At 63.9% G+C, this 21,766-nt stretch overlaps 1 protein-coding gene across 1 annotated transcript in view; it reads left to right on the top strand.

Annotated features, from left to right (window-relative positions):
• Positions 1-15,368, top strand: part of TPO (thyroid peroxidase) — a 41,408-nt gene extending 26,040 nt beyond the window's left edge. Inside the window, exons 10-16 of the mRNA XM_042979821.1 lie at positions 105-342; positions 734-942; positions 1,587-1,757; positions 5,043-5,174; positions 8,804-8,903; positions 13,941-14,064; positions 15,018-15,368. Of these exons, the coding sequence (XP_042835755.1) occupies positions 105-342; positions 734-942; positions 1,587-1,757; positions 5,043-5,174; positions 8,804-8,903; positions 13,941-14,064; positions 15,018-15,056 (1,013 nt within the window). The 3' untranslated portion in view covers positions 15,057-15,368. The remainder of the gene's footprint in view (positions 1-104; positions 343-733; positions 943-1,586; positions 1,758-5,042; positions 5,175-8,803; positions 8,904-13,940; positions 14,065-15,017) is intronic.
• Positions 15,369-21,766: the final 6,398 nt, after the last annotated feature.

Genomic DNA, 21,766 nt, shown 5'->3' with positions numbered 1-21,766 from the left:
GGTGGTGGGGTGGGTTCTCTGTAGCCAGGCGTCCTGGACGGGACCGGCGAGTGGTGGCTATGGTGAGGCAGGCGGGGCGGACGCTACAGCCCCTCCCCCTGCAGGCTACAACGCGTGGAGGCGGTTCTGCGGCCTGCCCGCACTGGAGACCCGCGCCCACCTGCGCACGGCCACTGCCAATGCCAGCATCGCGGGCCGGATGATGGACCTGTATGGTCACCCGGACAACATCGACGTCTGGCTGGGCGGCTTGGCGGAGACCTTCCTCCCCCAGGCGCGCACGGGGCCTCTGTTCGCCTGCCTCATCGGGAGACAGATGAAGGCCCTGAGGGACGGAGACCGGTGGGTGCACCCGACCGGGCCCTCGTGCGGGAGGCGGCCCCGGGTCACCCCAGACGGGGCTCATGCAGGCCAGCACCCTGTGAGCTGCTGCGGATGCGTCCCAACCGCCCGGCCTCACGTGTGAGCAGGTTTCGCGTGGAGAGCGCGTGTTTCTGGCGCCAGAAGCCCGCTGTGGGGTGTTCTCTGACACGTCTGCCCAGTGGGCAGACGGACGCTAACCCGGGCCTGAGGCCCAGGCCCGCGAGGGCGCCCTCTGAAGGCTCAGCCTCGGCCCGGGCCCCGCGAGGACCCTGAGGGTCCTGGTTCTGGGCCCGGCATGGCGGGCGTGAGGAGTCTGGAAGCACGCGGACCGCAACGGCCGCCCGGTCCCAGGCCCTCTCCTCTCGCGCAGGTTCTGGTGGGAGAGCAGCGGGGTGTTCACGGAGGCCCAGCGGCACCAGCTGGCCAGGCATTCCCTGTCCCGGGTCATCTGTGACAACACGGGTCTCCCCAGCGTGCCCCCTGACGCCTTCCTGGTCGGAAGATTCCCGAGGGACTTTGAGTCGTGCGAGAACATTCCAGGCCTGAACCTGGATGCGTGGAGGGAGGTCCTTCCTCAAGGTGACGTAAAGCCCTTCTTAACTTCTGTCGTGGCACATGCATTATTTGCAAGGATGGGGGAGGTGGGCGCCCCACACGTGAGCTGCACATGGGACCCTCGAGTCGGGGTGGGCAGGCGGACAGGTGAGCGCATGGGCCTCGGGGGCACAAGTGTCCGCTGGGCCTCAGTGGTGCCGTCTGCAGAGCTCTGCCCAGTGCCAAGAAGCTGCATGGCCCGCTGGGCTGTGGCAGAAATGTCTCTGGCTGGAAGGTGGGAGGTGAGGGGGGTCAGGGGGGTGAGGGGTGAGGGGTGAGGGGGTGAGGAGGAGGCAGGAGGTGAGAGCCCTGAGAGGCGCCAGGGGACAGGAAGGCTGGGTAGGCCTCCCAGGGAGGGGTTGATGCAGGAGGAAGGTGTGGGCACAGCATCCTGGACGCCATCGCTGTGTCTGGTGACCAGGGAGCAGCGTGTCGAGGGACAGCAGAGCCTGGGGGGGGGACCTGGCCCGGAGCCGGCGTCCTGAGGCGGGTGGGCTTGGCTCTGAAGCCAGTGCTCCTGGTCGTGCGCGGCTGGACCAACCCGTGGGACGTGGGGTCCGAGTGGCGGGCGGAGGCGGGGCGGAGCCGGCAGTGAGCGCTGAGGGCACCCGCCTTCCGTCCCTGTGCAGGTGACGCGTGTGGTCTCCAGGGCGGAGTGGACAACGGGGACTGGGCGCTGTGCGGCGAGCCCGGGCAGCGCGTGCTGGTGTTTTCCTGCCACCACGGGTTTCGGCTGCACGGCCCGGAGCAGGTGGCCTGCTCCCCCCGGGGCGGGCGCTTCCAGCCCCCCGTGTGCAGAGGTCAGTGCTCCTCAGCCCCCGCCTCACCCCCAAATCTGTGCCCATCAGACCGGGAGTAAGCACAAGTGTGGCTCCTGGAAAGGCGCCTCTGAGCGTAACGACCCTCCCAGGTGGCAGGGAAATAAAGCGTCTCCTGGGTGGGGGTGCCCTCGTGGACCGCTTTCTAGATGCGTCGCGACCGTCACGTCGGCACGCGGGTATTAGGGACAAGTCAGTGACTCACGGGAGAAGGTTCTAGAGCCACATTCTCGAGTGAAACTTGAAGGAGGGGGGTGCCTCCTCTCGGAACGCCCTCGGACACACTTGTCGCCCGGCTTGCGCACCTGGGCATGTGGGCGCCCCCAGGTCACCTCCCATCCGTTCGTCCAGCCTGGCTGCTGGCAGCGGTGCGGGGGGAGGGGCGCGAGCGCAGGTGAGGGTCCCTGAGCGGCCCTGCGGAGGAGCGGGCAGAATGGCCGTCTGCAGCGGATGCCTGTGTGTGGGTCCCTGAGGCTGGGGACTCCTGGTGACCGCAGGCCCGCTGGCTGAGAAGTGCCCCACAAACCGTGCGTGCACCCCACCGGGCCGCGGCGGCCGGGGAAGCGATGCCGGAGGCACGCAGGCTCCGCTCATCGGCCCACGACCTTGGCCACGACTGCCCTGGGAGGAGCCTGGCGACAGGCAGGGAGCTGCTGACGGCCCAGCGGACACAGGGGTGCAGCCACGCAGGAGTTTCAGTTCAGGAAGAGGAAAGCGTTCTGGAGGTGGATGGAGGCCGCGAGAGCGAGCTTACGGCCACGGAAACGCTCGGCTAGAAGTGGTTCACGTTGCGGACGTTTTACCTCGGTGACGAAGATGCGGCTCCGGTCTCGGAGGCCAGCGGTGTCTTGTCCCGGAGGGCTGCGGTGGTCACACAAGAGAGACTGACGGAGACCGTGAGCGCCAAGGCAGGGCTGCTGTGCGGTCCTGTGCACCTGCTTGGCGAGGGCCAGGGTCTGGGAGGGGCTGCGATCTGGGAGGGGTTGGGGTCCCCAGAGGGGCCCGGTGGCTGGCCCCAGAGTCGTGTCCAGGGAGAGCCCTGAGGAGCAGTCGCCAGAACAGGAGCAACCAGGTGAGACCCTGCCGGCTCGGGGGAGCGTATCGCCAGGCCCAGGGCTGGACCGGAAAACCCCCGTGCCCAGATTTGCACGAGCAGGGCGTGAGCGGCGAGGCTGGAGGACACCCCGCGCCTCATCCGACGTGGTCGGGGGGGAAGCCAGAGCTTTGCCCTCGAGGTTCACAGGAACCCACGGTGCCGTGGGTTACACCCTTTTTGCCTAAATACCTAGACGTTTTACGTGTGGATTCAGGCGGATTTTCGCCCTCGTGACCCCAGAGCTCTATTCCTGACGTCCCGACTCACACCCATCGGGTGTTTCTTCTTCCTTAATCAGCCGTCTGCCCGGCACATGCCTGGCTCGTGCTGACCCCTAGCAGTGAACGTCACTCGGTTCTGAACCCCGGTGGGGTGAACCCGGCAGCCTTCGGGGGGCGTGGCCCGCCATGTGGACACAATTCCTGGCTCACGGTCGCCCCCGGGGCGCCCAGAGCTCCTGAGTCTGGACTTACCTGCCCGGATACCAAGACCCTGGTCGGGCGGGGCGGCTCTCAGAAGCCTGCTCCCGGTCTAATGATCCTGCCCCCCGCTGGCCCGCGCCCCCGCTCACCCTGCCTGGGCCACCTCAGTAGCTTTGTCATCTGCCCCCAAACCAAGGGCTTCTGTGACTCCGCGTTTGCAGAGGCGACCTGACCGAGGGGGGTCACCCGTCTCCGTGGCTTCTCCGTTCCGGTTAGTCACAGGCACAACGAAAGCACAGGCAGATGCCCAGCGTTACCAACATAGCGAGTCCAGAGCCGGCGGGTTGGATTTTGGTGCATCCACACCGGGAACTCTCGTGCTGAATAAATTAGCAGTGTGTCCACTGACGTGAGATACTGTCCACAGATTCACCCGGTGAGATGCACATCACAGAGCAGCTGCACAGTGGGAACCCGCTTGGGGCGAGAGGAGCCTGTTTGCAAATACTTCCAATGCCTTCGTGAAGACGACGACTCATTAATCTCGGTTTCAAACTTGGCACAGTGAGACCGGACGAGGAAGGAGAGGGTGTTAACCTTTTATTTACACGACCTGTGTTTTGTCCTCCTGCGTTAACGATTAAGATACAATATCTTTAAACAAATTCCGGAAAACTCGACGCGGTGCAGCCAGTGGTAGAAATGTGCTATTTCTGTACGTGGTGTTTTTCACCTGATCTGTGCCCTGCACTGTGAGTTTCTAAGTCAAGGAAAAAACAGCCTTTGAACACAGTGCAGAGAGTGCTTTTCCTCGTGGGGTGAACTGATGTGAACGTCAGAGCCACCTCTGTCCTCAGTGAACCACGGCGGCCACGGCTGCAGGTAGGAAAGAAAGGCTTTCCTGAGGATGCGGTGCCCGGATCAGACGAGACACGCACTCTCCTCGCCACTCAGCCCTACTTTTCCACCGGCCCATCCACACGAAAGGCTGGTGGAAAAAGCGAGCCTAGAAATTAACTGCAATGAGACTCTCGTGAGGGCTTCGAAGTCGGGAATCAAAGTGGACAAAACGCGGGGTGTCTGTGGCTCTTTGCTCTGTTGTTGCCCAGAGGGTGTGTGATCCATGAATACGAACCGTGGCTCCTGTGTCTACTGGACAGGGAGCCCTGGGTCAGCACCCTGAGCTCGGGAGGGGGAGACGCACCCGGGCAAGTAACGGTCCAGGAATCTAGGACTAGGCAAGCCTGAGACCAGTGTGGGTCTGTCCCACACGTTCCGTGGCTTCCCCGGGACAGGGAGAGCAGAAGGTGCGGGTCCCCAACCTGGGCAAACATGTCCCTCGAGATGCACACCGCAGCCCTGACCCCTGGCCCCTTGGATGTGCATAATTACACCTGTTTACACGTGGGAAGAGCCCAGCTGGGGGGAGCCCGCACCCTCGACCTCCGTGTCAGGAACAACCCCGCCCCGCACGCCCACCACACGGCCTGGTCGTGCTGGGCAGCGTGGTCACAGAGTGGCCGACCGGCTGTTGAGCTGACCTCACAGGTGGACGAGAAGAGAGCAGGTGCTCCCACAGAGGCTCCCCCGAGAGGGACACGCCCCACAGGGCACTAGGGGTTCTCGTATCCTCTAGGCAGCAGTCTGGGGGGCCTGAGTCGCGCCCAGGGTGAGGACCGGAGCTGGGGAGGGGACGCCACAGGGGGCCGGGAGAGGAGACGGCGCCTGAGCTCCGTGTGCTTTGTGCAGACGTGAACGAGTGTGAAGACGTGGCACAGCCCCCCTGCCACCCGTCGGCCCGGTGCCGGAACACCAAGGGCAGCTTCCGGTGTGAGTGCACAGACCCGTACGTGCTGGGGGAGGACGGAACAACGTGTGTAGGTGAGTCCACCCTCCGCCTGCGTCCCGAGCGCGTCTGCAGTGCACCTTCCGGAGGCCCGCAGGGTCATCCTCCTAGATGCATGTCCCATGACGTCCTGTGTGTGCTCCCGGTGCCGCGTCCGTGACTCTGGGTGGGAGCGGGGACCAGCCAGTTGCGACCTCAGCTTGGCTGCAGGAAAGACACGACACTCGTGAAGGGCGAGGTAGCGTGGGGGCACCGCCCCGTCCTCTCCGGCACTGGGGACACCTTCCTGTCCTCTCCAGTGTGGGGGCACCGTCCCTCCTCTCCCGGGAGCTTCCGCTGTGAGGCTGGCACCGCGTTTCATTCTCAGTATGGAACAGAGAGGTCCAGTGACTTGCTGGGGGTCACACAGCCACTGGGTTGCAGATCCAGGTTCCTAACTTGGCGCCTCGCCCCCGTGAAGGAGAATGTGCAGGGACAGATTTTGTTCTGGTGGGGGTGGGGCACCAGGCCGACGGAGCCCAACTGCAAACACGCCCGGCCACACAGTGCAGGCTGTGGGGGAGGGGAAGCAGCCGGAGGGCGTGGTCAGGCTGGGGGGTTCCTGCAGAAGCAGCCAGTGTGGGGGCGGGAGGGGCCCCTCGCTGCAGACAGACTCCAGGCGGCACCCTCGTCCCCGAGTGCATGCAGCAGGCACCACCCGGGCGCCCACATGAGGCGCAGGGGTGGCAGGGTGGCGGGACCCTGACGTCCCCGGCTTGTGAGGGGTCAGAGTCCTGTAGGGGAGCAAGGCACGAACCCACAGTCTCACAAGCCACGTAGAGCCCGCCCTCGTGGTAAGTGCCACAAAGGGGCACGTGACGTGCAGGTATGTCCGTGAGGACACTGGCCCGCCCAGGGGTTCAGGGAGCGTCTCTGTCACAGCGGGGTGCAGGCGGAGGTGAGGGGTGGAAAAGCACTGCGGGTGCCAAGGCCCTGGGGCAAGACAGTGGGGATGATTGGGAGGAGGGGGGACAGGAGAGGCGGTGAGGGCAATGCGGAGCAGGCCCTTGTCCCCTTATGTCCCCGTGTCGGAGGGCGGGACGCCTCCTCACACCTGCGCCCCAGGAGACGGCTGCCGTGGGCCAGGCCGAGGTGGCGGCAGGACGTGGGTGTTGCGACCAGAGGCGGACGCGAGGGACGAGGGACAGGGATGTGCAGGGAGCCTAGGGCGCTCCGCAGGTGGGCGGTGCAGGGGCCCGGCCAGCTTTGGGACCAAGACGCCCATCCTGGTGCCCGTGTGTTCGCTGAGAGCGGCGGGCGTGCTCACAGTTTCCGGTCATGAGGGCCGACTGAGGGGCTGAGTGTGGGCGGGCGGATCGAGGCCCTGTGGACGGTTCTGAGAAGCTGTGACTCGAAGGGCCCCCTGGACAGGAGCCAGTCCCGCCCCCACACGCCGCCCGTGCAGAGCGCTGGTCGCACGTGCCCGGCCGACCGCGTGGTCCCGCCGGGGAGCCTCACCGGGCCCGGAAGCGGCAGGCGGGGCGTCAGCTGCTGGAGGGCGTCAGGGGCAGGTGCAGGGAAAACCAGTCCCTACGCTCTGGGGCCCCGGCACCCCGCTTTCAAGGCGAGGGGGGCCCCCCACGGGAGACAGCCCCGTCACGCCACCCTGAGGGATCTCCGTCCCCGACAGCCACATCCACGTGGCAGGTCTTACTGTGGCACGGGCACCGGGCCTGGGCCCTGCCCACGGGGATGTGTCCCGCTGCTGTCGTGGCCGGGTGTGTGTGTGTGCCCACGTGACCCGCTGTGACTGCCTCCGGCACGCTAGGAGCTGTCTGCTCCGGACGCCCCCCCACCAGCCTCTCCGAACGATCCTGTCCCAGAGGGTGTGCTCTCAGGCAGAAGGACCCCACGTGCGCACGTGTTCGGTGAGGCGGGGCCGGTATCAGGAAAGACGGACTCTCACCTGGGTCACTCGGCGTTGTTACCCCGTCCTGGGTGGGTGGGGACAGAGTGCAGACGTCCGTCTACCAGAGGCTCCCCCCTCGCCTCCCCGTGACGCGGCCCCCCGCTCCCTGTGCCACACCCACTGCCCACTGGTGTCCATGACCACGTACAGGCTGAGAGACCCCAGGTGCCACGGGAAAGCTGGGCCACCAGGCACGCTCACGTTGTGGGCAAAGGGCCCTTCTGTTGGTGCGTTTTGTGCACGATCGTTAATGGCCACACGCGCGTGCGGGCTTTCCCCGAATCAGGGTAGGTGAGAGGAGACCCCGCGGCAGCCGCACGGATCCTGGGACGGCGTCTGGAACCCAGTCGTGCTCAGCTAGCTCCGGGGTTGCTTTGCTCGGAGCCCTGGGACGGGGCCCTGTGCTCGCTTGCCTGGTGGCCCCGACATCCAACACACACAGGCTGGGCCGGACCGCAGACCTGTCACCCGTCCTGGGGGCTGAGTCCGGGATCCGGGTGTGGGCAGGGCCGTCCCCGGCGGGCCCGTGGGTGGCATCTCCTCCTGGGTCCTCACCTGGTTCCCTGTGCTGTCTGCGTCCTGATGTCCCTTCCTCACAGGACGCCCGTCAACGGGATTGGGGCCCGGCCTCACGACCTCGTTCGACCTCAGTTACCTCTTTAGGCCCATCTGCGTGCAGCCGCGCTGAGGCTGGGGACAGTGGCGAGGCCGGGTGGACATCAGGCAGGTGGGGTGGGGCCCCTCCCACACAGGAGCTGGCTCGACGAAGGGTGACAGGCCACAGACCGCGGTGGATGCGTCTGGGAAGTCCATTCTTGGCCATTTTAGAAAAATCAGTGGGATCGGAGAGTCACAGGTCCTGTGTGTCTGCTTGGCTGGCACGGAGCCCAGCAGACCTGGGATGACCCACACGTAGGCACAGGACCTGCTCCCACACAGGAGCCGGCGGGGGACGGGCAGAGACGCCCGCGCCCTCTCCCCCTGGCAGGCGCATCCTGGGCAGGTGGTGAGACCCGGGAGGCGACGGGTCTGGAGAGGCCACCTGTTCTCTCCCTGCTTCTGGGATGGGGAGGTGGAAGTCAGGTGTGGGCCGGGCACTTCCCGAGTCCCGTCACCGAGCCCTGCACGTCCCCGGTGACTCCTTGCAGCCCCCTCCTCACCCCCGTCCAGCCACGGCCCCTTCCGGTCTGCACCCATCAACCCTGCTCAGTTTCTTTGCCGAATGGACAGCCAGCCCGTAGCTGGGGCGCCTGCTGTGTCGGGGCCCCACGGCTCCCCCTCGGGGCTCCGACCACGGAACGGAGTTCAGCCTCCACCTGCTTCTGCGAGAAGGGGCGCCGAGGGCTCGAGCTCGTGGCGTCACATTGCACCTCCCCCCACCTGCCCGCTGGGCCCCTCTGTGAGTGCAGCACGAGCACGCGGGGTCCCCAGCACCTCTCCACGGGGCTCACGCGTCTCTGCCTGTCGGTCCTGGTGGGAGGGCCTGTTTCCTGGAAAAGGGCAGGCGCCCCTGCGCTCTCCCCAGCTCTCCCTGCACCTCACATCGGGGGGAGCCCGTCTGTGGAAATGGCTGCTTCAGGCAGATTTGCGCCCCCAGGTGCACCATGCCGTCACGAGCAGAGGCGGGCCCCCTCGGGACCAGGGTGGGCTCGGGCTCCCGGGCACACCGGCCGCACGCTTGGCAGGCCGGCTCGCTAACCCGCTCCTTCTCCTCAGACTCCGGGAGGCTCCCCAAGGCGTCCTGGGTATCCGTGGCGCTGGGTGCCCTGCTCGTCGGCGGCCTGGCAGGCCTCACCTGGACGGTGGTCTGCAGGTGGTAAGTCCCCGCTCTTCCGCCGAAGGAGGCCATTTCCTCCCCGCGGGCAAGGCTGCTGTGTTTCAGGGGCCAGGGTAGAGGGTCAGTGCCCCAAGCCCTTCCGTCCCCAGAGCTGTTCTGTACAAAGCATTAGACTTCCTGGTTCTTGATGACGCTTCAAACAAGGAAAGCGGGACAATGGCCCTCACGCCCAGGGAATCAGGTATCTGTGGGCGGAGACCCCGGGGATGGGGTTCTGGGAACCTTACAAGGTTGCAGGATGCTCTCTCAGGAGCCGAGATTCGCCCCCCGCCCCTGGTTTCTCAGAGAACAAGGGTCCTGTCTTCAGCCACATCCGCCACTCCAGGGCCGACTCCTGGGAAGTTGGGACTTGGGAAGTTGGACTTTTACGCCGAACCTGGCAGCGTGGTGGGGCCTCAGAGGCAGATCTGGGCGTCTGTGCGGCGGACGGGTCCGCGCCCCTGAGCCGCTCTCACTAGCAGCTCTCAGGAGTCAAGCTCAGACTCTTGCTGAAGTTTCTCACGTGCGTAAAATGCACGAAGCCGTTGCTCGTGCCGTCTGGCCGCCCCCTCCACACCCGCGTCTGCCGCACCTCGTCCACCACTGCCTCCCGCGGTCTGTCCCTCCTGCCGCTCGCCCTGTGGCCCCCGAGGCCTCGCCCCACGGCCCCCGCGGCTCCCGCGTTGCTCTGCGTCCCTCCCGTCTTCCAGCGATGCGGTGACCTCCACGCGTCGGCGCCTCCGTGGCTCCCGCCACGTCCCGACACGTTCAGAGACGCCTGCCCCTGACCTGAAGAGGGACATCTCCCCGTGTTCCTACACCCTGCAGAAGCAGGTTTTAAACAGCCAAACCTCATAGCCACGGCAGACAGGGGTCACCGTTGTGAGGCCACTGCTGTGCTCCACGGGTGTCACCGACCAAGGCCAGCCACAGCCCTGCTTCTGTCCCGAGCAGCTGAGGTGAAGCCCCCCCTAGCGTGACGGCCCCCCTCCGCCCATCCCCCCGCCGAGATGCTCTGGTAGACCCGGCACCATATCCTTTAAGCTCCAAGACCACCTGTGCCTCGACTTCCGTCCCTGAAGAGTTCACTGTGTGTCTGGTAAGTGGTTTTTAAAGGACACGCTTTGCAGCAGATTCGTAACGTCCGACAGAACTAACGTTTGCCGCGGTTCAGACGATACCGCGAGGGATTCCTTCGGGTCACCGTGAACAGGAAGACCCAGACATCACGGGTCACGCGGGCCGGTAAATTTAGCTGCTACCTCGTCTAACTTCTCTGTCGGTCACCTGAGTCTTTGTCATAGGCTGACGTGCGTCCCCCGGGGTCACACGCTGAAGACCCGACCTCCGGTGTCTCGGAACGTGACCACATGTGGAAGCGGGGTGGCTGTGGATGAAACTAGTTGAGATGAGGTCATGCTGCAGTGGGTGGTCCCAACCCAGCAGGACTGCCGTCCTCACAGAAGGGGGATGGGGACAAGGACGCACACAGAGAGAGGCCGGGTGGAGACGAGGGCAGAGATCGGGGCGTCTACAAGCCAAGGCTCTCCAGCCTCTCCAGAGGTTGGAGCGGATGGTCCCTCACCAGCCCTGCCGACATTATGACCTCGGGTGTCTACACTGCAGAACAGGGAGAGAACAGATTCCCGTTGCCCAGTCCCCAGGCCGCGGCACGGTGTTACTGAAGCCCCAGAAACTCGTATGATAGTGTCGGTCTGTCCGTTTCCGGAATGTGTCACTTGCCGCGGGAACCCGGGGCCTGCGCGGGGCCGGGGCCTGTCCTCCTGCCCCTGCCTCCTCCTAGTTGACTCTGGCCCGACTGTGGTCGCACCCTCAGGGCTGTTCTGACTGGTCACGGACCGCTCACCGCCCCCCACCCCCCGCTTACCTGGCGGGGAGTCCCTGGAGTCAGGTTCACGGAGCGTCTCCAGGTGTAGGACAGCGGGGGCGGGAACCTGTTGTGAGAATCACTTGCTCTTAGAGGCGCGGACGCTGGCGTCAGTACCCCCGCAGCGAGCCGCTAAGTCAGCGGAGCAGTAGAAACTCGAGGGCCCGTCAGCAAACACCGCCAGACGGGCTGGGCGCCGCTCCCGACCTGCCAAGTGTCACGCGGCGAGCAGCCGACGTTCCGTAATTGAGCGCGAACGTGCGATTTTGTGTTTGCGAACATCGCAGTTAAGACACCGGCCCTGGTCACTGGGTTACGCCTGTAGCCCCCACACCAAGAAACTGAGAGCCGTCGGCCCCACGAACACCTTTCCGGGGAAGTCTGGGGGGAAGCATCCCCCGAGCCTGACGGCCGACTGCAGCCAGGAGAACACCTGAGAGCACTCGGCCGAGCGGCTCGAGGCGGATGCTGACTTGCAAACAGGACGGCAGTTCACGCAGGAAACGGGCTCAGACCGCGGCCGGGGTCGCCGTGGGGACCAGGCAGCCACACCCTGGGCCACGAGGGGGTGCAGACCTGCCACGCCCAGAAGCGCCCTTTCCACTTGCGGGGTCCACTCCCCTCCACGCCCTGAAGGCCTTTCACCTTTTACCTGAAACTGCTTTGGTCGACAGCTTGAATTTTCCCAGTTTTCGGTCCTCCCTGCGAGGGGGGGTGGCTTGGAAAGGGGGAGTTTGTCCTCTGGATTTGAACCCACACAGGGAACAGAGGGAGGGGGCTCAGCTCCTGGTGGGCAGCCCTCCTGCGACATCTGGTTAGCGGGCGCTCAGCGGGGGGAGAGGGAGAGTCCGGCTGTGCCCACACGGACGGCTCTGTGTGCACGATCCACAATCGCCTGGCACCTGGGCCCCTGCTTCCCGCCCAACCCCCGCCGCCAGGCTGGGTGGCCTCGCCTGGCGCCCTCCAGCATGCTGCGTGGTTTGAGCGAGTGTCGCGCGTGGCGGCTGGCCACACGCCTGGGACGCCTGTCCTCCTGTCTTGGCCTCTGCTCCCCACGGAGCAAATTCAGTGACTTCCCAGAGGGTGTAGGCACGGGGCCTCCTTGCCTCCGCTCCAGCCGGGCCAGGGGCCGAATCCGAGGCTCCCTCTCTGTCCCGCGCTCCCCTGGGCCCTCTGCAGTCCGGGCACAGGGGACCCAGCGGGAACAAGCGCCCAGCCGGCTTCCCAGAGCTTTCCTTCCAGGAGACCAGACGCCTTCACCCACGCTACCCCAGGGAGGGTGGTCCCCCCAAGGCTTGTTGCTGTCATGTCCTGAGTCCTGGAGACGTCATAAGTGACCGCAGGAGTGACAGGCTCCCATGCGCCGGGCACAGCTGGCTGGTGGAGGACGTGTCCGAATGTCCTGCTGAGTCCTCACTGACTCACCATCAGCGACACTTCCTTCCTCCCGGATGGCCGACACTCCCCACGCTCTCGCTCAGGTCCTGGTGACCCGCCCGCCACAGGAGGAGGCTGGGCTCGGAAAGCCGCGTTCACAGCCTCACGCTCCTGTCTCTCCACACAGCCGGCTCCCTGAGAGCCCACACCCACCTCCCGCCGCCTCACCAGTCCCGTCTGCCCCCACGTCCCGGGAGCAGGACCCATGAGCCAGCTTCCCGCTCGCTCCTTACGGAACGCGTTGGAATCATAATTCCGTGACAAACAAAAAGGAGGATGGAAAGGGAAACAGTCCGCTCTAATGCTCTGTCTGCGGAAAATTCTGTTTTTCTTTCCCTGAAAACCTGTTTGTGAAACTACTCGTTCCGAGAACATGAGGTCTGACGAAGGGAGTTGGTGTGGTGGCCTGTGTGCGGCCGTCGGGGGGTGTGAGTGTTCTGCACACGCGTGCACACGCATGTTCCCACTCTGAGGTGACCGCAGCGACCTTCTAACGAAAGGACCGTGTGAACCGAACCCACCACCGCCTTGTCCCTTGAGGCCCTCACGGCTGCCCGCGTGCCCAGCGCCGTTAGGCAGAAATGGATTGTGGGACCGGAGCTCCAGTGGAAATGGCAGGATAAACACAGGACACAAACGGAAGGCTGGCAAACGGGGAGGCGGAACGCCCGGGGGCCCGGGGCAGGTGCCGGCGAGAGGGTGTCTCTGGGAGCGGGCCTGTCTCCGTGGGACGTGCGGTTTGGACAGGGGGCTGTCCCACGCCTGCAGCCACACATCCCAGACAGAGGGGTCCAGAGAGCACGGCCCCTCCTGGCAAGTGCCAGAGGGCACCCACCTGGCGGGAGAGCTGGGCCGCGGGCAGAGGCGGAGGTGGTGGGGGAGGGGAGGTTGAGGCACACAGCCTGTGAGGCTCGTCTGCCCAGGTCTCTGGTCCTTCTGCCTCTCAGCCGACACCGGTCCTTCCTTTCCCGGCACCCCAGGCTGCAAACCAAGGTGGCTCGGCTGACGTCTTTCTTCATATCCACGTAGACGCGCATCACTGGGACCGGCCCCTCCTCCTCGGGCCACCTCTGCGCCTGAGGGCCCAGTGCGTCCTGTGCTCACGTCCATTCGTCCCGCGGCATTTCCTAGTTTCCCTGTGACCCCTGTGCCCCTGGCTGCTGGGGAGGGTGTTGGGTCCCACGCTGGGGACGCCCCTGCTTTGTGAGGGGGGGGGGGCCACGGCCGGGACTGGCCCCAGCAGGAGAGGCGCACACAGCGCGTCGGAGATGGTCACGTTCAAACGCAGAGCGTCCTCAGTGAGCGTGAGAATTGTAACGTCAGTGGGAGTGGGGGTCTTGCCCGTAATCCCAGTTTTCCGTGTATGGATTGTGAGTTTCTGAACGCGTTTCTGCACGAATTAAAAGTGCCGTCAGATAGGGGTGGCAGCACCGGGCTCGGGTGTGGTGGCTGCGGCCGCAGGGCTGGCGCTGGCCCCGCTCTGTGGCCTCCTGACGTCCCTCGTCTGACCGAGGACAGTACAGGCCACGCTGTGCGAGAACGTTCTCGTCGCAGTAATGCCGCCAGGCTCCTCCCCTGAGAGGTCGGGGTTGAGGGGGGCTCCCCGGTGCTCCAACACTCCCTCCAGTCACGGTGGCAGCACGGCGTGTGGGGCGGGCCCTTGGGGTCCCTGTGAGGAATGACAGTCGTAACCAGTGTGTGCTTGTCCACAGGACACACGCGGGCCGCAAATCCTCACTGCCCATCGTGCAGACAGGACGAGCCTGCCCGCCGGGTCCTGGAACATCCCCGGAAACGGGGGCGCAGCCTGGTACCTGCACTCGGGGCGCGGGGCAGGTGGGTGCACACCGGGCGATCGTGGGTCCCCGCGTGGCAGGTGTTTCCGTTCCGACCAGGAGGTGCTCCCCACAGCACCCGGTCCTCCCCATTCTGCACCTGCCTGTGTGTTTTCTCCCACAAACCGCATTTACAGGAGAATGTGAACTAGTGAAACGTTAACCTACTTTTTAAAAAGCGAGGGCAAATTAGAACGAGTGAGCCAGAGTGGAAGCCGTGAAACGCTTTTGTTGTGCCAACTGAGGCCTGACGGCGGGCGTTCACCCCAGGTACTGGCTCAAGACGCCGCCAAGAACAGGAGCTGAAAGGAAACGTTGACTTCTACACGCACTTTTAAAAAATGTTTTAATGTTTGTTCATTTTTGAAAGAGAGAGAGACAGAGCGTGAGCGGGGGAGGAGCAGAGAGAGAGGGAGACGCAGAATCCGAAGGGGGCTCCTGGCTCTGAGCTGTCTGCACAGAGCCCAACGTGGGGCCTGAACTCACGGACCGCGAGATCATGACCTGAGCCGAAGTCGGCCGCTTAACTGACTGAGCCCCCCAGGTGCCCCTAAATGTACTTTTTAAAAAAATGGAATAGCTGTAAGTAGCATCTAGACTTGTTTTTTACTGTTTTTACTCTGTACGTGTGACCTCAACAGATGCATTAAAAAGTCACTTCTAGGGGCGTCCGGCTCGGTCAGAAGAGTGTGCGAATCTTGATCTCGGGTCATGAGGTCGAGCCCCACATTGGGTGTAGAGATTGCATAAACATAAATAAGACTTTTTAAAAACTCACTTCGCACCCCTGCACCTGTCAGACCTAGGCGGTCGGCGGGCCCTTGCAACAGCCCGCTGTCCTGTCCCTGGAGATGCTCCCTGCACACCTGGGCCCCTAATTAGCCCGGCCGAGACCCGAGGGCCGACGCGGGTCCCCCGTCTGTCTGTGTGCTCAGTGCGACTTGTCTCCCACAGGACCCGGCCTATGGATCGCAGACCCTCCTCTGCCGGTAGTAACCACAGGCGCCTGCTTGGAAACCCCGCGTGAGAACTTGCTTCCGGCTGATTCCTGGGAGCGCACGGCCGTCTCGGGGCATCTGGGGCAGAAGGGCACCCTGGAAACAACACGGCCCGGGCCTTTCCGTCCTGCAGGAAGCGAGCTGCTTCTGAACACTCAGAGCCGCGTGTCACACACACGTGTGCTGCCCCTTTGTGGGACGGTGATGGGACACAAGACAGTAGACTGCAGTTTACTGACCGGGGCATTCGAGGCTTCAAAACGGTTTCGTGTTCCCCAAATCACTCCCGAGGCTGTTTTCCACATCAGGGCCCGTCTGGCCTGTGGTCCAGTGACACTCAAGGGCGGACAAATAAATCCTCCCCTGACAACCGTCTGGCTGTGCGTGTGTGTGAGCCCGCCTGCCGGCTCCTCCTGGGGCTCCCGGACGGGGATTCACCGGCCCCTTCGTCCAGCCGGACAGACGGGGAGGCGCCGTGTCCACTGCGTTCAGGCATCGTCTCCCCTGCTCTCATCCTGGCTGCTGTCTTCTTCCTTCCACCCCGCTGCCTGCCCGCACACCTGTTTCCTGCTTGTGCGTTTTTCCAGTGTCCTGTGCCCAGGTGGCCTTCGCGCCTGTGTCCTCTCCCGGCTGCCCTCCTCCGGGTGGGCCTGGAAGCAGGGCGACTCTCGGGGTCTGTCTCACCCCCGAGGGGTCGATGGCACAGTGTCCTGGGGCCCGGCCCCGCTCTGGACACATGCTGCCTGCCCCCAGCTCCCCTCACTCAGGCAACAGCCTGGAGGCCCTCTAAGGCCCCGGACCTGCTGGCGTCGGGGCACCGGTCATCCCCACAAAACAGCTATTGTCATCGCCCTGCTTTTCCACACCGAGCGACCAAGCAGCAGCCTGGGTCCCTCCCCGGTGGCCAGTCCCCCTGGGCCCAGCCGGGAGATGGGAAGAGCACAGACGCACCTGCCCGGGAACCTGGGGAGTTAGTGACTGAGGGACACACTCCTGGACACCTCTTCACGAAGCGCCGGGAAGGAGGACACGGCAAGGAAACTGCCGAACGTCTGCGGCCCTGGCGTTCGGAACCCGCAGATCCTGTCATTCCCCACGGGTGCTGGGTCTTCCTGTGTCCCCAGACTCTCATTGCTGTTAATATGAAGTTAGTGACGACGATTCAGCCACAGTCAAGCACCCCGGCCAGAGCCCCCTCACCATCAGACGTGGGGGGCGTAGTGGACCCACAAACATTGCACACCGCGTGCTCCCCGGCCTGTGGACGGAGCCTTCCGGACAGGCTCTGACTCCGAGCGGTTTCCGTAAGGAGATGGGTGGACACGGATGGACAGTCCGCTGCCCCTCAGGGTCCCAGCCAGCCGCCAACAGCGCGACTCGTGCGCGGCCTCCGCTCCAGGCTCTTGTTTTGGGCTTTCCCCCTCGGGGCCTGTGCGCGTGGGGCCGGCCTCGTAGGCGGTGCTGATGAACAAGTAACGAGCCCGAAGGACGAGCCCAGCTCACGCGGTCCCGACGGCTCTCGGTCCGACGACCCCTCACTGGCCCTTCCGGTGCACACGTCCGTCCCGGGCGAGCCTCACCGCCGACCAGGGCCCCCCGTGGGGCAGGACCAGGCTTCCTGACAGGGCCTGGAGCACTTTTCCCACCAATGCCCCGTTCTCCTTGGCCGACGGCTCTGCCTGCCGGGTGCCGTGGGGAACGCAACCCACCCCGGCTGCTTTTTTCCAACCAGGCACCCGGCACCTTAGCCCCGGGGTTGGAAGAGCCTGTTGGGCTCAGGCACGGATGGAGCTAATCGCCTCGGGAGGGGCCGGGTGGGGGCCGCCGAAGGCGACCCAGGGCGGCGCATTCCTTAGGGGACAGGGAGTGTCTGCATTACGGGAGCCTCCGTTTTCCTGCCCGTCGACGTTGGGGTGAGCCCTGCAGGGACACCAGTGCCACGGGTGGATGGGGGGGGGGGCCAGGGGCCCCACTTCCTTCCAGACCTGGGCCCTGAGGTAAGTTATAGTGCACGGGGGGGGGGGGGGGGGGGGCGGGGCGTCTGAGCGGCCGCAGCGAAAGGGCCTCCGCCAGCACGTGCCCACGGGGACGGGAGGGGGACTGGGACACCGCGGGGAGCACGGAGGCAGCAGACAGCAACACGTCCAGGGGTGAAGGGCCCAGGGTCGCAGCCGCATCCCAGGACCGGGCGGGTCGGCCGCAGCCAAACGGGGGTCAGACATTCTAGTCTAAAGCAAAAGAGTAATCGATGAAAAAGCCGTTGGTGAGGCAAACAGAAAGGTCGTGGCTGTGATTTCACTCCAGCAAAATTGTTGATGGATTTCACATCTTCTGTTTTCTTAGGGGCCTCTTAGAACCTGTTGTGCAAACACTGCATTCTGCAAATAGTTGTCAGTCTGCAGAAGGAACAGCGAGTGTCGGTTGTTCTGATGGTAAAACAGCCGAAAACAAAAATCGAGGCCTTAGCAAACGACGTAGAGAGGGTTTGCACGTCTGTCACATTGACCTTCGCCGTGGACACAGGTGATGTGGGCAGAGGTTCTCCCAGCTCACTCACTCCCCACCTCAGCAGGGAGAAACCGAGGCAGCAGGCAACGGCTTTCCCGGCTCCGTGGGCCCGAAGCGCACTCCCTCAGACTCGCTGTGTCAGCGACGGCGTGGACCTTGCAGAGTGGGGCTCCCCCGACGGGAGGGACCCCGGCCTGGCACAGGCGACCCCGGGCCAGTCCTCAGCACGGAGCTCCGGCCTTGGCCTGAAACCAGGTCAGGGCCCAAATGTGAAGCCGATGAGTTTGAAAGCGTCAGACCCTGTCCAGACGGCTGCGTGCGCAAAGGGGCTGCGGGAGCACCAGACCCGCTAGGCCTCTGTGGGCAAACCAGCCAGGGACAGCGGCCCAGCCCACGCGGACCCTGTGGCCCCACCTGTGTGCCTCAATGTGCTCCCCTGACCTCCGAGCACCCTGACCTTCACATGTCCCAACGCCCCTACACACCCTAACCTCCAGGCGCCCCGACCTCCAGGTGCCCCGACCTCCAGGCGCCCCAACCTCCAGGAGCCACGACCTCCAGGCGCCCCCACCTCCAGGCGCCCCGACCTCCAGACGCCCCCACCTCCGGGCGCCCCGACCTCCAGGCTCCCCCACCTCCAGGCTCCCCCACCTCCAGGCGCCCCGACCTCCAGACGCCCCCACCTCCGGGCGCCCCGACCTCCAGGCTCCCCCACCTCCAGGCGCCCCCACCTCCAGGCGCCCCGACCTCCAGGCGCCCCCACCTCCGGTCGCCCCGACCTCCGGGCGCCCCCACCTCCAGGCGCCCCCACCTCCAGGCGCCCCGACCTCCAGGCGCCCCCACCTCCGGGCACCCCCACCTCCGGGCGCCCCGACCTCCAGGCGCCCCCACCTCCAGGCGCCCCCACCTCCGGGCGCCCCGACCTCCAGGCGTCCCCACCTCCAGGCGCCCACTGCACCTCATGTTACCCCCAGACAGCCCTTGAGGGAGGCAGGTGTATGTGGGAGAATGGTCCTGAGGGTTCCAGCCCCGCTCCGGACTCCAGCTGCAGTGCTCCCCGAGCGGTGTGCCAGTTACCGGGAGCTGTAGCAGGACCCGGGTGTGCTCCCCAGTCCCTGGCCAGGACGCCGGCCGCGGTGCTGGGCTCTGTCCTGTCGGGGTGGCTCGCATCTGGGGCCAGGCTGGAGGAGGCCACGCCCAGAGGGTGGAAGCAGATCCCAAGCCTTAGCAATTAAGATCCTTGGCAGGATTCATTTCCTTGTGGGTGTGGGACCGGGAGCAGCTTTCGGTGTCAGAGAAAAAGGGTTGACTTTGGGGGGTTTTGGTTTGTGTTTATTGGTCTTGGGGGATTTTTGTTCTGTTTATTTCGATTTTTTTTTCTTTTTCCATGGCCAGTCAAAGCACACCCACAGCTGGGAGAGGCCCCTGGGTCCCCGCCACGCCCCCCCACCCCCCGTGGGTCCCAACGAGGCGGTGATCGCGCGGGAGGGCAAATGACAGCAGAGGGAGGGCCTCTGGCAAGAACGGCAAGAACAGGTGTCCACAGTGAGCTCAGAAGCCCCGCCCCTGTGCCGTTGCCTCCTGCGCTTAAGGTAGGGGCCAGGGGGTGACCCCACCAGAAGGGGGCGTCGGTGCCCCGTCCCACCCTTCCCGCCGCCCCAGGGGCCACTGCGTGTGAGTGTGACGGCCGATGGCACAGCCAAGGCTCAAGCCCACACGTGCTGAGCGTGGGTCCGCGAAACGGCCACCACTGTGCTGTGGAAGCGGCTTTTCCCCAGCCAGGGGCAGGAATACCCGCGGGCGGGCGCCCCCACCCAAGAGCAGCCCAGCCGGTGAGCAGGGCCATCCTCGCACCTTCAGCCGGGCCCCCGCAAAGGCGCCTCAGGTCTGGACCCGCCGGCCTCCCACGGCTCCGGCTCGGCCCTGCTCGCACCCGACGGGGTCCGGTGGGTGCCCGCCCAGCACCCGGCCCTGCGTTTCCCTGCCTCGGGGACGGCCGGCTGTCCCTTGGTGGCTCGGGGCTGACGTTAGTGCTGGTTCGTTCACGGGGACTGTGCAGATAGATGGCTGGAGGGCTCTGCAAAAGCGGGTGGCGTTTGCGAAGGACAGAGCTGAGCGGAGAAGCAAGGGCTTTGGGATCCCACTCCCTCTTTTGCAAAGTGTTGGAACGTCGCTGATCTCTCCGTCCTCCCCTGCACCCACCCGAGGGAGGGGTGTTGGACGGGGGAGCGGGTGCAGTCCTGGGACCTGGGGCTGGGGGATGGGGGCAGGGTCTCTTTCCGGTGGATTCCACAAAGGAGCATTAGAACAGCCTCTGTTAGCAGGAGGCCCCACCTCGGGTGTGGGGAAGTCGGCGGGGCCGGGGTCTCATGAGGGCTGGGAGGGCACAGGCGGTGGTCCCGCCTCAGGACACCCCCCCCCCCCACCGGGCCCCAACTCCGGGGAAGCGGTCCATTCCGAAACACAAGAGCGTTTTCTGCACAGTTTTCGTGTCTTGAGCTCATTAAGCAAATCAGGACCCTGTCTTCCCAGCCAAAGTTCCTCCTCATTTCCGGACTGTGCGAGGCTCTTCGGTCACACATCCCACGGGGTTGCATCTGGGGTGATTGCGTTCTGCTGCGGTTCTGTGTACTTTTATAAAAATACTCCTTTATCCCTCATTTCAAGACGTGAGGTATAAATAAAAAAGCATTGACGACATTCAGTGGAATGTCATTTTACTTATTTTCGGCCTACATTACTTCCTTAGAAAACAGCAGACAATAGCAGGAGCCTCTTGGGCAGCTGCGGATAATCCTTTTCGCGTTAAATGGTTTGCTACCAAATTCTTCTTCTTTATACAACACTTAGGACGCTGTGTTGATTTTTAAACTGTGCAGATAAGTTCTTTTAGCTGTGAGATTCATTTCAGGATAGCAAAGACGCACTATACAACACTTGCTGTAACAAGGCAGGGTGGAAACTTCTGGCTTGAAATTTTAGTCCTAATTCTCACTAAAGTACAAATGACTGATATTATTTCCATGCCTCAGAAGAGGCTGTCATGGGGGCTCCTGGACGGCTCAGTCGGTTAAGCATCCGATTTCAGCTCAGGTCATGATCTCGTAGTTCATGAGTTCGAGCCTCACATCAGGCCCTGTGCTGACAGCTCGGAGCCTGGAGCCTGCTTGGGACTCTGTGTCTCCCTCTCTCTCTGCCCCTCCCCTGCTCACTCTGTCTCTGTCTGTCTCTCTCTCTGAAAAATAAATAAACACTAAAACAATTTAAACGACATATTTATAAAAAAAGAATAGGCTATCATGGGGGAGGTAGCAAAGAGGGCGGGGGGTGAGTTTGGGGGTCCCAGAAGCCACGCTGGCCAAGGGCCACCTCTCCCCCAGCACCTGAGGGACAAGTTGGTTCCCTGGAGAGCATCACTTCCTCCTCTCAAAGCTTCGGGCCTAGGATATGAAGAAAAACATTCACCCGAAAAGTCCTCGGGAAGGAAAACCTTCGAGGAAGCAGGACCTCGTAAGAGCATATCCTGGTTCCCCGAATGGAGAGTCTGTTTCGCAGCCCGGGAAACGGTCTCCGCTGACACGGCGCTGCTGGGGCTCCGCTGTGACTCTCGCCTCTGCACCAGGCGGGTGAGGGCGCAGGGCTCGGGGCTGGAAAGTGAAGGTCAGAACAGGGACGGCAAGGGGGCAGGAGGTGGGGGTCCGGTGAGCAGATGGCTTCACGGTGCCCGCAGAGGGTCCCCAGGCCGCCCCGAGGTCTCGTGAAGCCCCTGCCGCGGAGCTCCCCACGGGACCCCACACGGCCTTGCTGTCTGAACCAGTGATCCGTTATCAAACATGTTTTTAAAAGCAAAAAATCTGAGAATTTTGTAAAAGCTTTGACCCCCCCCTCCCCGCAGTAATACGTAAATTAGAAAACAAGCAAAGTTTGGAACCCATTTTATTGCATTGCATGAAAATTGATATCCGTGATGCAGACAGAATATAAAATCCATCTGGACAAAGACGCCCCCTTTTTTCTCATGGAAATTAAACCATCACTTATGGAAATAAGTTTAAATGAACCGTAAGATGCGCGGTATGGGACAAAAGGTAAATATCCGCTATGCTCCAGAGGGGAGGTTGAGGAGGCTGTAATCACTTGTGCAGGAGGGCGGGCGGAGCCCCTGTGGCCTGGGGCCCACGGCCAACCCACACACCA

Source organism: Panthera tigris, chromosome A3 (assembly GCF_018350195.1).
Source record: "Panthera tigris isolate Pti1 chromosome A3, P.tigris_Pti1_mat1.1, whole genome shotgun sequence".
Classification (NCBI taxonomy): domain Eukaryota; kingdom Metazoa; phylum Chordata; class Mammalia; order Carnivora; family Felidae; genus Panthera; species Panthera tigris.
The sequence above is the reverse complement of the archived record's forward strand: the minus strand, read 5'-3'. Positions and strand labels throughout refer to the sequence as shown.